We start from the raw sequence: 15,743 nt of genomic DNA on the forward strand, positions 1-15,743 counted from the left end.
AGCTTAAGGCATCTGATCTTAATTTTTTACAATAATGAAATGTATCTATTAAAAATAGTGTATGTGACATATATACATGTGTGTGTGTGTGTGTGTGTGTGTGTGGACAGATACATATTTTTTTGGCCACACCCATGGCATGTGGAAGTTGCTGGGCCAAGGATCAAACCTGAGCCACCGCAGTGATAATGCTGATTCTGTAACAACTAGGCCACCAGGGAACTCCCAGTACATATATTTTAAGTGTGTGTGTGTCAGGGGGATGACCCTGCATCTTATCTCCCAGATTAGGAAATAGCTAATTTAATTTTAGTCAAATTAAAGATAGGAGCTTATAATTTTTAATTTGACATCACACCTCAAACTTTTCTCTTTTTAACTAGGTGTTGATTGATTCTTTCCCCATTTTCAGCAGCCAGTCTCTGCCTTCCATCTGCAGTCAGTCTTGAGCCAGTGTTTCCTGCCTCTGCCTCAGTGGTAGGAAGGATACTGGTGTTGATAGAGGATCTCTCTCTGGCCGTTGTGAGCGAGTGTGGCCCCCTCTCATGTCTAGAGTCCCAGACTATTCCAGACTGACATCCTAGCCCCCATTTGCCTTTTATCAGTTCACTGAGACTTGAGCTGATACCTTACCAGGTAAGATAGTGGTGACCTTTCCAGGTGCTGCCACAGACAAGGGAGTTCTGTGGCCCTTTGCCCCCTGAAGGGGCTGGTTACTCTTCAGAAATCAGGTGACTTGACTGTCTTATGACTCTACTGATGGACTCATAGGTAGCATTTTGAGGTTTATTTGGCTTTTCCTCATTGTGATGGGCATAAGGTTTTATGCTACTTTAAGTGTCAGGCCAGGCTTATTTAAACATAATTTCCCTTATTCCTCCAGCCAGAGGATACCTTTTCCTCCTCTGAACTTCTACGGATCTTTATTGGGACCTTCGTTAAGTACTTACTCTTCTTTTCTTACCTATAATATCTGTATACCTAGCTTATGGCTCCTACTGAAAGCAAGTTTTATGAGGTCCTGTCTTAATATCCTCAGCAGTGCCTAGTCAGTGTTGAAACCCACAGCATAAACACACTCAGTCAGTGTCTTGGCTGGTAAAGGGCTTTGTTTGGAAGTGAACAGGCAATCCTGAAGAGGTGACTGGTTAGCACATGAGGTCATCACTCTAAGCAGAGGAAGGGAAGAGTAAACATGGCTTTGCTGTCTTTCCCAAACGTTTCTCAGTGTGTGAGCGTATGTGTGGTATCTACGTCCAGAACTAGACACCTGACTGAGTTGACAGCTCCTGTGGAAGGAGACACTGGAGGCCACTGTTCTTTGGAAAAGCAGCTGGACTCAGGAACATGTTGCCAAAATTCTGACTTGAAGCACATATGTTCTTGTAAGGCAAATTCTACTTTTCTGCAGATTTCGTAATATTACGGAAGTGCCTCCCCAAAGAGAAAATCCTCAGTCAAGTGAGCAGACGAGAAAGCTTTAGGTGGGTACCACTCAGGTGGTTCGATGGCCGTGTGAGTGACAAGCAGAATGTTGAGTCCAGAAAATGACTTTATAGCAGTTTTCCAGCTCTAGGAGTTTCTGAATGTCATCAGCTGTCTTGAGCTTCAAAGCCGTGGCTACTTCCTCATGTCTGAGAGTTCACTGAGCCCCACTTCCTGATCCAGGGTTTTCCGCTCCTCTTGTCTAATCAGTGCTTCGGCTGCTTTAATGCACCTTGCCAGCAGGTGCTACCATGTTTAGATTAAAATTTATGATGTTTCCTAATGTAAAAATATAGTCCACTAGTTTTCCAGTTCATTAAGTTGAACTTTATATACCAGGTTTCTTAAACTGAAGAATGCCTTTGTTAACAGGACAGCATTTGTTTAACTACTAAGATATGACATATTTTTTCCTTTCCCCGGTTTTGTGTGGAAATTTGTATTAAGAGCTTTATTTTCAGGCAGAATTATGACTCTCCCCTGATGCTGATTAGCTGAAGGTGGTATCTGATGATTAATTCTGTTGATGTGCCACTTAGAGCCACTTATTTCTAAGGAAATGAACCGAGGTGTCTTTTGAGTGGACAAGGATGGGAGAATTTCATTCCTCACACTTACAGATGTTGGAAAGTAAAGCAACATGCTTTTGTACTTGTTTATCAATGAGACATCTGAATGCTCAACCTACTACTACTTTCTTTAAATTTCCTTTTTTTGTGCACTATGTGCTCATTAACCCATCTGGTTTTTACTTGCAGTGGAGAAGTGGTCAGAAGGAAGGGCACAAGAGAAGAAACTAGAAGGTGTGAAAGAACCAGAAAGAACACCTGTGGTTTCCCAGGAACCTAAACGGATGGAAAAATCTACGGACACAGAGGAGGACAACATCACATTACCGCAGTTTAGCAACAAAACCACTCAGTTCCCATCAGTTCACGCTGAGCTGCTCTCAGACCCTGAGGACGCGACAGAAGTAGCTCACGGTCCTTCGAAACCGACCACCCCGAAGAATGCCACCCCACCCTCATCACCGCCGCCAGCAGCCGTGTCACCTGAGTTTGCCTATGTCCCCGCTGACCCGGCTCAGTTTGCTGCCCAGATGTTAGGTAATGTTTCACCTGTTCATTCTGATCAATCTGACGTTTTAATGGTGGATGTGGCAACGAGTATGCCTGTTCTTTCCGAGGAGATGCTGAGCTCAGAGGCTGCTGAAGATACCGTGGTGGCCACTCCTACTGTGTACTCTCGAGGGATGGTGGCGCTGCAGGTTCTGAGCCAAACATCTGTCCGTGTAGATTTGGGTTCTGACACTACAGACGATAAGGCTGAATCACCAACGGCTTCCTCCTTCCCCTTGCAGGTTGAACAAGAACCTCCTGTTTATGATCAAGCTCCTGAGGTCCCTTTGCAGGCTGACATTGAGGTGACATCCACCATGCACATAGCATCTATCTATAAGGATGAGCCTGTGATCGAAGGAGTTCCTTATGTCGAGCAAACACCAGAACACATAGTTACCCCTTTTTCTGATCACGTGGCTCGTCCAAAAGGAAACGAGCAGTCACCACCCCTCAGTCCCATACTTGCAGTAGGCAAGACAGCCTCGGGTGTGTCTGAAAAATCTTGGGGTTCCACAAAATTTGTGCAGTTGGAGAGCGCCAAAGATGACTCCTCAGTGGAGTCATACGTGGAGGCAGACGGCGCTACTAAAGCAGTGAGCGCTGAGAACTCCATGCACCTGGAAGTGGAGATCTCTGCGCTCGTCCCTGGCAGCACCGGGCAGGAGGAGTCGTGGGCCAACCCCGCAGCCCAGGAGACGGAGGTCAAACCTGCGTTCTCGGGGGAGCTGCCGCAGTAGTGCCCTCAGGCGCGTCTGTAAGATCATCTAGTGGCCCCCGCCTTCCTGTTCCCGAAGGGCTTAATGAACCAGAAATGGAACCAGAATGGGAGGCAGCACCTGGACAAGGTTTGATGGAGCCAGGTAAGAAAACTCAAAACTACACATCTGGTGACATCTGTATGGTAGGTAACCATCTAGGCAAGAGGTCAGACGTCTTGGTTTCAAATAGGATTTAACACACCCATCCTCTTTAACGGCTTTGTTGTATTTGAGATTTGCTCTTCTGAGACGAGGGATTTCAAAGTGACATCACCGCGTGGCCCCAAGTTCGGTCACGTAGCACTTTTGTGTGGTTTTGCACATGTCACGTCATGTAAAACATTCGCGCCTGTTGTCAGGTACAAAATACGTTCGCGCGATCTGAATACTCCTATTGCAAAACCGAAATTAAGGGGTGTTGGTTTGAAGTTTCTCACCTGTGACTGCAAAGATCAAATGACAACAAAGTATTGACACAGGTGGTGGCTTGAAAACATGAAAGAAACGGTGGTGTGTCTGACTGCTTTGCACTGAGGGAGGAGAGCTCTGCATAGGGTTTGGGGGGCTGGTCATGCACAGCCGAGGGAGCAAAGGCACAGCTGGCTGGAGCGCGGCAAGGTCAGGTTGAAGTTCTGTCACACAGGGGTGCGTGGAGCTGGCAGCCGCAGAACGGATGGGCAGGGCCCAAGTCCAGGTGCATTCCTGTGACACAGACACGATCTGCCTGGCCGTCTCCACCTGGTTAGGGTTTGGTCTGCCCACCCTCCGGTCACATCCAGACAAGTGCACCTCCCTTTAGGGAGGTGGGGCGTGTGGGAACCAGCCCCCCATTCCTTTTGCAGGAACTCAACTCTGACCCTTACCAGGACCAGGGTAATAAAGAAGTGCTACCATGGCAGGTGTTTAGAGATGAAATTTTGTCTGGCATGGTGACAGGGATCCTGCACAGTTGGAAAGGCAGAGGGCAGAGTGCAGCAGAGCCTGTGGGGCCAGCATTATGCTTGTGGCTTAAGCAGCTCTTCCTCCCAAGTTACCATCCTATTTCCAAAGCACTGGGGAGGTTTCCCAAACCTTGAAGACTTGGCTTGTGTCTTTTTTTTTTTTTTTTTTTTTTTTGTCTTTTTGTTTTTTTCAGGGCCACACCCACGGCATATGGGGTTCCCAGGCTAGGAGTCCAATCGAGGCTGTAGCTGCCGGCCTGCATCAAAGCCACAGCAATGTGGGATCCGAGCTGTGTCTGTGACCTACACCACAGCTCACGGCAACGCTGGATCCTTAACCCACTGAGTGAGACCACAGATCGAACCCATGTCCTCATGGATGCTGGTCAGGTTCGTTAACCACTGAGCCACAGCAGGAACTCTGGCTTGTGCCTATTTTTAATTAGCTTCAAGAACTATCAGTTGAAAGTGTCTAAAGCTACTGAAAATAGCTGTACCATGTGCATGGTGCTATTTTCTTTTGGGAGGAAGGAAAAAAAGATGCACTAGGGCCACAGGTCCCACATTCAGAAGGTGAGCTCCGCACAGTGGGGCAGCATGCAGCTCCTCCGGCCCATCTTCCGGGACTCAGTTCTCCCGGACGGCACTGTCTCCACTTAGGCGAGGCAGATGTGACCTGACCCTGGCCTTGGTGTCAGCAGATGGATGGCACCCCGAGACTTTTTTCTGACAATCCACTGTGTGACCTGCCAGCCAGGACCTAGGATGTCAAGCCTGGCCCCAAAGGGTGCATGTGCTCTTGGGTTCTGAGTCCTAGATTATATGATGTTTTGTGTGTGGTGACGAACTAATGGGAGCTGATGGTGCCTGCGAAGGGCCAGCGAGACCTGATCATGTGATCAAAAGATGATGCCTAGTGCCGCCTTCCTCCGTGGAGAGAAATCAGTAGGTAGACACAGCAACACTCTGTTCAACTTCTGTTGATTTTTATGGTAGAGCCAGAAGCGCTGGCCCTCCACTCCTAAGGACCCTATAGAAGCCATGTCTAAAGTTAAGTTCCTGGAAATAGCAATTGAGAGAAAGACTGCTCTCAGCCACATCCCTAGTGTCCCCGCCACTTGCTCTCACAACACGGTGCTCGTTTTCCAACTGTACAGAATCTTCCTTTCACATGACCAAACATAATTTCACCCTCTCTATAGCATGCTTTATGGCACATCTTACTACAGCTGTTTATATGTAAAAAAACCAGACATTTCTGTGCATAGCGCCTGATACAGAGACCAAATCTCTAATGCCTGCAAATTTTTTTTTTTTTTATAGCAATAGCAGCAGGCGAAGCAGGACAGCCACCACCATATTCTAACACGTGGACCCTTTATTGTCTAACTGACATGAATCAGCCAAGTCGCCCTTCACCGCCACCTGCACCTGGGCCTTTCCCCCACGCAGCCCTCTATTTATCTAACTCTAAGGATCCACAGTTTCTGCAGCATCCACCGAAAGTTACTTCTCCAACTTATGTGATGGTGGACGACAGCAAGAAGACCGGTGCCCCGCCCTTTATTTTGGTAGGCTCCACCGTTCAGGAGGCACAGGATTGGAAACCTGTCCCTGGACATGCTATTGGTTCTCAGCCAGATGCCTTGAAGAGATACGCTGCAGTACAAGTGCCCATTGCTGTTCCTGCAGATCCGAAATTCCAGAAACATACCCCAAACTCCCAGAATGCTAGTCCTCCTCCAAGTGGACACGATGTCCCCAGACCACAAAGCCCAGTTTTCCTTTCTGTTGCTTTCCCGGTAGAAGATGTAGCCAAAAAGGGTTCAGGATCTGGTGACAAACGTACTCCCTTTGGAAGTTACGGTATTGCTGGAGAAATAACCGTGACTACTGCTCATGTTCGCAGAGCAGAAACATAAAACTGGCAGGTAAACTCTCCTACCGTAACACGTGCGCCTTAACACGCTTGGGTTTTCAGCAGTTTGACCTGTTGACCTGGGGAGTGAAATATTTTCAGGCCCTGAGTTGGGTAAGCTTAACTTGATGTGGATACTGTCCCCCACCTCCTTACCACCCGTCACTGCTAAACGCAGGGTGGGTGCAGCACCATACCGGCTGTGACACACCAAGGACCTGGGGCCTGAAACATGGACCAGTCAGCCCACTCAGTTACCTCTGAAAACTTGGTTCTGTGTCTAGCCCTGTAGAAGATGCCAAAGGGGATGGATTAAAAAAAAAGACACTATCACATGTGGGGACTTACTACAATTTGCCTGGCAGGTTTAAGGGGCAGGGAGGAGCAGAGAACAACGGGAGGGCAAGGTGACCAGTGCGCTAAGAGCCTGCTCCCTCTTACTGGGAGTGCTTACAGTGGAACGGACAGGCTGGAAACACATTAAAGAGCTGAAGGGACAAGTGGTGTTAGCTGTGGATAAGGAGGTTTTGTCATGCCTCATTAAAACAGAGGCCAAGGTCAGGAAAGAGCATGGGGGTTCGAGCCGCAGGGAGGAGCTGGGGAGCAGAGTATACACCACAAAATCAGACATGAAGAGGGGACCATGGAATTCAGAGCCCTGCCTCCCAAATCAAGACACTGGGATTGAAAGTTCAACGGGGAGCCGGAAGAATGCGGGCAGCTGAACATCTGATGGACAAAAGCTAGATGGCAGTTATAGGCAGGTATTATGAACCACAGTTCATATATTTAAGGAGAGAACGCTTATCAGAATATCTTAGCATTGTGTGCATTTACGTAACTCTTTGTAGACTTTCAGCTGGGTTGTCAAAATGGCTGTTTTGGGTATGAGATGGTAGGATATTTTAGTGCAAGTGCACAGGTAATCAAGATCTTCATAGCAGAGCAGGAGGATAGAATTTAAGATTTCTGATCTTTCATTCTACATGGTCAATTTTATAATTTAACTGTTTACATTATTCCTAACAGATGCCGAACACGACACTGTTTGAGTCGACGTTCAAGGTGGAGTTCGCCACCAAGCGTAATATATCAATAAACTTCATGCAAGCATACAATCCTGTAGTCTTGCTTGCTTTGTAATTTAGGGGGTATACAAACATCTGAACACAAAAGGTCTTAAATCTTTGCAGAGGTGTCACAGGACACAATAGCACCTACCCGCTCTTACTGTATGCACTGTAAAATAAGAACATTTCCACTCCAGAAGATCTAGTCACAAATTTTCTAGCAAGGTGTTCCACTTGATAATTTCATTATTGGGCATTCAGGCTGAGTGAATACAGTAGCACCCTGCTCCCTAATACTGTATCTACCCAGAGAACACTACGTGCTAAATGCCTACTTAGCATGTGAGCCAGGGCTGAGCTCTCTGGCCTTGGGGACTTTGGCACCACAAGGACTTCTTTGTAAAGGACATGCTTGATAATTCGGGACTGTATCAAGTGCAACATCAGTATATTTGAAAGTTTAAAAGAAACCACACTGTTTTGAACATTCTAGAGCCTTTATTTAGCATCAGGTAGATTATTTCACTGTAACACTTGTTAACTTCAAGACAGCCGTTAAAATAACTTACTGGGAGCTACCTAAAGCCCCTTGGAGCAAGATCGCAGTCTGGGGGTGGGGTAGGGTGGATAAATACCATAGAGATTAATGTACCCCAATTAAAGGGGCAAAGCTACTGTACAGTAGATCTCTGTACATCTCTTAAGTACACAGGCGCCTTGCAAACTTGAAATGCACGAGACCTCCTTTTATATAGTTTGATACTTATAATACATGAGTTCAACTGAATTTCTCTTGTGGCATCTGCCACTGGAAGTTGAAGCATTTAAAAAGGTTTGTCATTATGTAATGATGACTAAAATCTATATTCCTAGGGTATTTGTGACTTGCTAGGTTTTATACATATTTTCAATTCATACGTACAATTCAAACACCTTTTAATTCTAATGTCATTAATTATAGAAAATTGTAAAAGTAAATTCAGAAGACTAAAATAAGCAAATGAAATACCTTTTCCAGTTTAGAATTTTCAAATCAGGAATATCTACTCCGAATATTCAGGCATTTTGTTTTTAGAGGTGGGAAGGGGTAAAACTGAGAGTAGTATGAAGAAAAGCCATCTTTTCAATGCAGTCTTTACAAAATGACATAACCTCTATATTTGAGCACATAAACATTGTACAGAATTCTAAACATTTCAAAGTTACATCTAAAACATTCAAGCATGACAGCATAAAAATATTCAAAATAACTTGATCTGGGTTACTATATAATTCCATAAAGCTAAAGTTACATTTAGGTATAAACCTTCAGTAAATATGGCCGCAGCAACCATCAAAAGCATATTCTCCAGGAAACTCCCATACCTCTATATAAAATAGTATTCCAAATAAGTATGTTTGGATAGCAAAATTACCCATTTTTCCTTAGACTTTCATCTCCAATATCACCTCATGCCCTACTTCTGTTGGGTGAAATGCAAGTTATCACCAAGAGAGAGTTGTTTTCTTTTCTTTAAAAGATCAGTAGAAACCAAGGAAGAAAAATTTAAAACATAGGGTTTAAGACTTATCTGTAGATTAGCCAAACGCACCAACTTATCTACATTTTAATAAATGTCGGGCAAATTGAAGTAGTTTCTGTCCCAGTAGCTGCCCGAGTAAAGCCAGTCCTGGGCTCCGCTGTAGGGATTAGGGCCTTGATGGAACCACCTGTTTAAAGAGAAATGACAAGATTGACTGGGGGGAACTGCCATCGCAGGGTGCCCACTGCGGCGACTCACTGAGTGAGTCAGGGATCTGAAGAGACTTTCAAGAAGGGTTTCAGAGAGGATGTATATGTAGAATACTCCTCCAAAGCATGTGGAGTGCCCAATGTGGCTCAGCTGCTTAGGAACACAGTGTCCATGAAGGTACAGGTTTGAACCGTGGTCTCATTCCGTGGCTTAAGGATCTGTGTTTCCACAAGCTCTGGCATAGGTCACAGATGTGGCTCAGATCCAGCACTGCTGTGTCCCTGGCGTGGGCCGACAGCAACAGCTCTGATTTGACCCTTAGCCTGGGAACCGCCCATAATCTGCAGGTGTGGCCATTAAAAAAAAAAAAAAAAAAAAAAGGTGTCATGAGACCACCCAAAAGGTTTAAGGATTTTGCGCAACATTTAACAACAGTACTGAGCAGAAGTAGGAGCTTCTGTCTAGCAGAGTCATAAAAACTGAAATACTTATCTGTTCGCCTAGGCCCATTCCTTACCTTCCACTGGAAAACATTATTTTATGCAATGAGGAGTAAGGAATTAGGGTAAGGAAGTTAGATTTTCCGACATACCTACAGTAATGTGAAGGTGCCTGATTCAGAGTCAATGCCCCCAATTTTTTTTTTTTTTTTTTTTTTGCCTTTTTGCCTTTTCTAGGGCTGTTCCCGTGGCATATGGAGGTTCCCAGGCTAGGAGTCTAATCTGAGCTGTAGCTGCTGGCCTATACCACAGCCACAGCAATGCAGGATCCGAGCCACATCTGTGACCTACACCACAGCTCATGGCAACACCAGATCCTTAGCCCACTGAGCAAGGCCAGGGATAGAACCCGAAACGTCATGGTTCCTAGTCGGATTCATTAACCACTGAGCCACGACTGGAATTCACCCCCCCAAATTTTTATCAAGTTTTTATTTAATATCTGAGAAGGTAAATAACTTGCCCAAACTAGTCACTGATATCAAACCTTAGTCATTTTTTTTTTCTTTTTAGAGCTGCACCTATGGCATATGAAAGCTCCCGGGCTAGAGGTGGAATTGGAACTGCAGCCGCCAGACTATTCCACAGCCATAGGCACGCCGGATCTGAGTTGCCTCTGTGACCTATGCTGCAGCTTGTGGCAATGCCAGATCCTTAACCTACTGTGATGCCAAGGATTGAAATTACCTCCTCACAGAGACAATGTTGGGTCCTTAACCGGCTGAGCCACAATGGGGACTGCTTAAGTCATTTTTAAAGACCATGATTTTTCAAATATACTATGCTATGCATAATCCACCGAAACTAATCTGATCCAAATCCTCCTGGGCCTTTTATTTTCGCCATGCTAAGATGGATTCACAGGCTGCATCTAGTTTTTAACATCTTAACCTATCTTGTCAAATTCTGTAAAGAACTGCCCTAATTCTCTAGTCCTTTAAAAGACAAATCACCCATTTCCCATATTCTCAGCTTTCTTTAGGTAATGGAAATGCAAAATTACTTGCTCAAAAGGTTCAAATTTCAGAATGACTGGCCAACAAGGATCTGCTGTATAGCAATGGGAACTCTACCCAATATTCTGTGATAATTTACATGGGAAAAGAATCTGAAAAAAAAACAAAAGGATGTGTGTATAACTGAATCACCTTGTGCAGCAGAAATTATCACCTTGTAAATCAACTGTACTTCAATAAAACTTCAAAAAATGAAAAAAGTTCAAAATTCAATTTGTATAAAATTTTCTAATATAACTTTTTTAGAGTAATATTTATGAAAATAATTTCTCCTAAGTCCAGATCCTTAGCCCACTGAGCAATGTCTGGAAGCCTTGCTGCTCTCAGTGCGCCCTCCCCTCCCCCACACAAAGATGCCACTTTGTGCAGTTTTTAACATTTTAGGCAAGCATGGACCGCAGAAAAGGGGAGAGGTGGGTGGAGATGTCTTTGCTAACTTTTAATCAGTGTTTCTGTGTCTATAGCATCCGTGGGTCTCCGTCAGTACAGTAACATTCTCTAAAATATTAACTGCGTGATGCTACTAGCACTGGGGGAGGAGGTGACTTCACCAGATTCTTCCGTCACATCATCCACCTTCTCTTTTCTCCAAATCTTTTGTCTCTTATCAGTCCCCCCACGACCTCAGTTAATAAGGTCTGTGGGCTCCTCCAGGAAGGCAGGTCAGGATCACACTCAGCCATGTTCATAAGCAGGAACCACTATTCAAAGGCTGAAAAAACACACTGCCTGAACTCTTCAAATGAGTGAAACTGATATGAGCAGGGAAGCCAGCACGGTTTATCTCACGAGACTGGATAGGGTTCCCTGGGCTGTACAGTAGGACCTTATTGCTTCTCTTGTCTAAATGTAAAAAAGATTTTGATGCTAGAAAAAAAGTCCAAAAACCATTAGACTGGATGAAATCTCAGGTCATTTCTTGTTTTAATAATTATCTAAAATGCAAAAGGGCTAACAAATAATATCTACTGAACTGCTTGCAAAATTATGCCCGTATGGGCTCTGAAATTTATTGAACAACTTTGACTAATGGGAGACAGTAGCTTCCATTATGTAATATACAAACAGAAAATGTTTTTATTCTATTCCTATTTACAAGAGATTCTTTTACTCAATACAAGTGACTACTAATATAATTCCTGATTCCTCAAAAAAAAAAAAAAAACTTTCAAAATTTAGAAATTTTATGGCCCAGTTTCTGTTTCTGAATGGACTCCGAGGTGTTACTTGAACAAAATGTACTTCCATGACATGTCAGACCTCTTGTGTTTGGAAGAGTACGGCCTTGTCTAAATATCCTTGATACACAACATATGTACGGGTTAACAGCCATATAATTTACTCACGTACATAAAAGCCAATGGCTCTGGACCTATTTTCATGCCCAAAATCTTAATTCTAGATTTTACTTTCCCCCTTAAAGATGGGTGAGACAGGGTTTTACTGGATAGGGAGTAAAGATTGGTTAATTGATACTTACCTGCGATAACTGTGTAGGAATATTTACCCTTAATTTTCAAATAGTCCATTTTCTTTGCACACATGAAGCCCTTTCAGCTTGAATACTTAGTGGAAATCACTTTTCTCAGGGCTGGGGGCAACTCACAGGGCATAGTCAGCCACGCCCTACAGCCTGCCATTGGCCATGCCCTGCAGCCCGCCACTGGCCACGCCCCACCCCGCCCCTGGAGGGCCCAGCCCACCTTGTTTTCCAGTCTTCCTCCGACTTGGACCTGTTCTTGCGGGCAGCTCTTTGTTTCTCCTCAAGTCGCTTTTTTTCTTCACTAGCTTGATCTAAAATCAGCACATCAATGAAAAACAGTCATTCTGCAATCAGAGACCACTAGGCTCAGCACTAGCACACTTTATGGAGTCAGGTATCAGCACATCTCCATTTTATCAGAATACAAACTCCACAGCCAGACATCATATTCAAAGGTGAGCACATCCCCAAGCCCATGAAAGGCAGGTGGCACTCAAGACCCAGTCATCACCTTCTACAACCTTTGCCCTTAACAACGTCTGCATTTTCTCGGAGAATCTGCTTACTATTAGTGCCAAAAAAAATTAGGTTAAAATGCTTTGGTAGGAGTCCCCATCGTGGCTCAGTGGTTAATGAATCCGACTAGGAACCATGAGGTTGTGGGTTTGATCCCTGGCCTCACTCAGTGGGTTAAGGATCTGGCGTTGCCATGAGCTGTGGTGTATGTAGGTTGAAGACGTGGCTCGGATCTGGCGTTGCTGTGGCTCTGGAGTAGGCCAGCAGCTACAACTCTGGAGTAGGCCGGCAGCTACAGCTCTGATTAGACCCCTAGCCTGGGAACTTCCATATACCACAGGTGCGGCCCTAGAAAAGTCAACAAAGACCAAAAAAAAAAGCTTTAGTGAAAAATTGGGTGGAAAAACTGAATACGTGCTTAGCAAGACCTCACAGAGCTCTTTCATATTCTATTCCTAAGAAACAATCTTGCGAAACACTGTTGTACCATCTCAGATAATCAAAGGGAGCATCAGTGTTTGTTAGAGCAGGCTTCTCAGCCCTGCCCTGCTGACACAATGTACCCCGTGATGCTTTCTGGGGGGCTGTCCCAGGCACGTGAGCAGAACCCCAGGCCTCCACCCACTAGATACCAGGAGCAGCTCCCCAGGTGTGACATTCACAAGTCCCCAGATGTGGCCACACGTCCCCTGGGGGAAAAACTGCCCCCTTTTTGAGAACCACTGGATTAGAAGCCATTTAACACCACAAGATAAAAATGTTATAATTAACCAGGGCCAACTTCTTCTTTGAGATTCACAAGGCACTATATAAATTCTGAGATATATCAGGAAAGAACTAGTTGATAAAGATGCTATCATTTTCTAAATTCCTCTCTGACACGTAAGGCCTGCCTCTGGTCATATGCACTGTATTAAATTCTCAGGGAGGATCACTGAGGAAGTTAAATAGGAGCAACTAAAGTCTATCTCAGATTCCCAAATTTAAAACAAAGGTTACAGAATTTAAGTTGAATTTTAATTAAAAAAAAAAATCGGAGTTCCCGTCGTGGTGCAGTGGTTAACGAATCCGACTAGGAACCATGAGGTTGCGGGTTCGGTCCCTGCCCTTGCTCAGTGGGTGAACGATCCGGCGTTGCCGTGAGCTGTGGTGTAGGTTACAGACGCGGCTCAGATCCTGCGTTGCTGTGGCTCTGGCGTAGGCTGGTGGCTACAGCTCCGATTGGACCCCTAGCCTGGGAACCTCCATATGCCACGGGAGCGGCCCAAGAAATAGCAAAAAGACACACACACACAAAAAAAAATCTCTAGCAGAGACTTGTACCAACATAAGAAAAACCAAGTGCTAACCAACGAAAACGCTAACAGTCACCAGGAGTGAAACCAACCATCCTTCTCAAAGAAATTCATCTTCTCTGGGAACCCATCAGGCGTTAGTTACCTATTTCCCCATTTTCCATCGCTCTGATGTCAGGTCGTAGCCTGCAGTCTGTCTTCGGAATCACACTCTCCATTTCCTTGTCGACTTCATTCAAAACCATTGCAAAGCTGGTAAAATTATACATCTGAAAAGAAGAAAATGTTCAAATTTACACCAAGGCGTGATGCAAAATGCAACCCTGGAAGCATTCCTCCGTTTTGTAGTGATGACAGCTGGCCTTTCTCAGACTGCACATCTCAGGGTTTTCCCTGAAGCCAGTCAGCCTTCCTCCCAAGTGACTGTTCAGAAAGCCTCCCAGAAGCCCCACCCCAAGGCACCCTTGCTGGCCAAACGCAGGAGGGCTGGGCGGCAGGAATGCCCAGGGTCCTGGGGCTGAGAGGCAGGTAGAGGGATGACAGGAACAAGCCACCCTCCTGTCCCTCGGTTCCGCCCGGGCTGGGGCAAGGGCACGGGTCAGCGCTGAAGATACAGCGAGGCCACGGCCGGCAGGCCCAGCCTCACCTGGGCCGAGTTCGGAGGCCGCGGAGCTATTCGCCACAGGAGAACGCTTCCGGGGATAACGAACACACTCTCCGAATCCGGCATGGGCATTTCATCCGACTCCTCGGAAGTGCTCATCTGGAAGAACCAAGAGAGGGACAAAACTGAAATGCCTTAAAAAGGATACATTCACAAATGCCACGAGAAGCACCGCTTACTGCACAGTATTAGAATATATGGGGTACCGTGACTTTAATGCTCTCACATCCTCACTAGCCCAGGGCAGGGAGCCCAAAGCACAGGTCAAACGATGGAATAAGCACTGGGAGTCTCGTGAGCTCTGTGTGGTGTCTCATCTAGTGTTATCTGCACTCAAGGCACTACTGCCACCACTGTCGGCATCCTGTCTTTACTACTGTGTTTAAATTTTTTTTTTTTTTTTCTTTTTTCTTTTGGCCGTCCCATGACACATGGAGTTCCCGGGCCAGGGATCAGATCTAAGCTGCAGCTGTGGCAATGCTGGATCCTTAACCCACCGTGCTGGGTCAGGGATCGAACCAGGGTCCCGGGATTCCCAAGATGCCACCAATCCCATTGCACCACAGTGGGAACGCCATGTTTTAATATTTTAAAAGCTTTTTAAAAAATAAAAAATAACTTTTTTTGTATTTGAGTAATTACTGGAACATTATGAGTGCCAGAAAAGGTTAAATTCTTGGAGCAGTTAACTAAATTTATCAACAACACAAACCAAGATGGAGTTTGAAAGCCTTTGATAAAACAAGGATTTAAAAAGATGTCAGACTAAAAAGGAAACGAACACATCCTCTGGCTGGGCCGCCCCCACCCGCAGGCAGAGCTATGCCAGCGGCTCTCTGTATATTTAGTCCTTACGTAATAAGCCTATGGAGATGTATTATTGCCATAGCTTCATATATAAAGAATTTCAACCTTTGGAAGGTTAAGTCATAGTCCCAGTGTCACAGTTACCAGATCTAAGATGCCTGGCTGAAATATGTGGTTTTAAAAACAGCAGCAGGGAGGTGACACATGGATGATGACAGGCTCCTCGTGGCACCTGAACATGAGAGATCAGTGGTGGCTGACACACGCAGAGGGCGAGACTGGACATAGGTGAGCGACTGAGGGTGGCATTCTCCCTTCAAGGGGCAAGGCCCGCTTTCTACAGACTGGCAATGAGGGAGACTTTCTGGAATTGTGCCAATGCCCTAGGTGCTCCTCCCACCACCCCGTGGAAGGAGGGTGGGGGCAGTGTCTTCGC

At 45.4% G+C, this 15,743-nt stretch overlaps 2 protein-coding genes across 18 annotated transcripts in view; one reads left to right on the forward strand and one right to left on the reverse strand.

Annotated features, from left to right (window-relative positions):
- CABYR (calcium binding tyrosine phosphorylation regulated) overlaps window positions 1–7,337 on the forward strand; it is a 26,519-nt gene extending 19,182 nt beyond the window's left edge. Inside the window, 3 exon segments of one of the 3 annotated variants that reach the window (NM_001348767.1) lie at window positions 2,244–3,466; window positions 5,629–6,236; window positions 7,253–7,337. In NM_001348767.1, coding sequence (NP_001335696.1) covers window positions 2,244–3,343 — 1,100 coding nt within the window. In that variant the 3' untranslated portion in view covers window positions 3,344–3,466; window positions 5,629–6,236; window positions 7,253–7,337. 3 annotated transcript variants of the gene reach the window in all.
- A 434-nt stretch (window positions 7,338–7,771) lies between these two features.
- OSBPL1A (oxysterol binding protein like 1A) overlaps window positions 7,772–15,743 on the reverse strand; it is a 221,190-nt gene continuing 213,218 nt past the window's right edge. For 14 of the 15 annotated variants that reach the window (XR_014807738.1, XM_084964350.1, XM_084964346.1 and 11 more), the window contains 4 exons: window positions 14,483–14,599; window positions 13,982–14,105; window positions 12,246–12,336; window positions 7,772–9,003 (listed from right to left, as the gene is read on the reverse strand). Coding sequence is in view for 13 of the 15 variants with exons in the window: in XM_084964350.1 (XP_084820476.1) it covers window positions 8,901–9,003; window positions 12,246–12,336; window positions 13,982–14,105; window positions 14,483–14,599 (435 nt within the window). In the remaining 2 variants the exon portion in view is untranslated. The remainder of the gene's footprint in view (window positions 9,004–12,245; window positions 12,337–13,981; window positions 14,106–14,482; window positions 14,600–15,743) is intronic. The other variant, XR_014807736.1, reaches the window with a different exon arrangement.

The sequence above is a fragment of the Sus scrofa genome, chromosome 6, assembly GCF_054392235.1.
Source record: "Sus scrofa isolate SSC_HxYL_T2T_F1_AM1 chromosome 6, Sscrofa_HxYL_maternal_Yorkshire_Landrace_v2.0, whole genome shotgun sequence".
NCBI lineage: Eukaryota > Metazoa > Chordata > Mammalia > Artiodactyla > Suidae > Sus > Sus scrofa.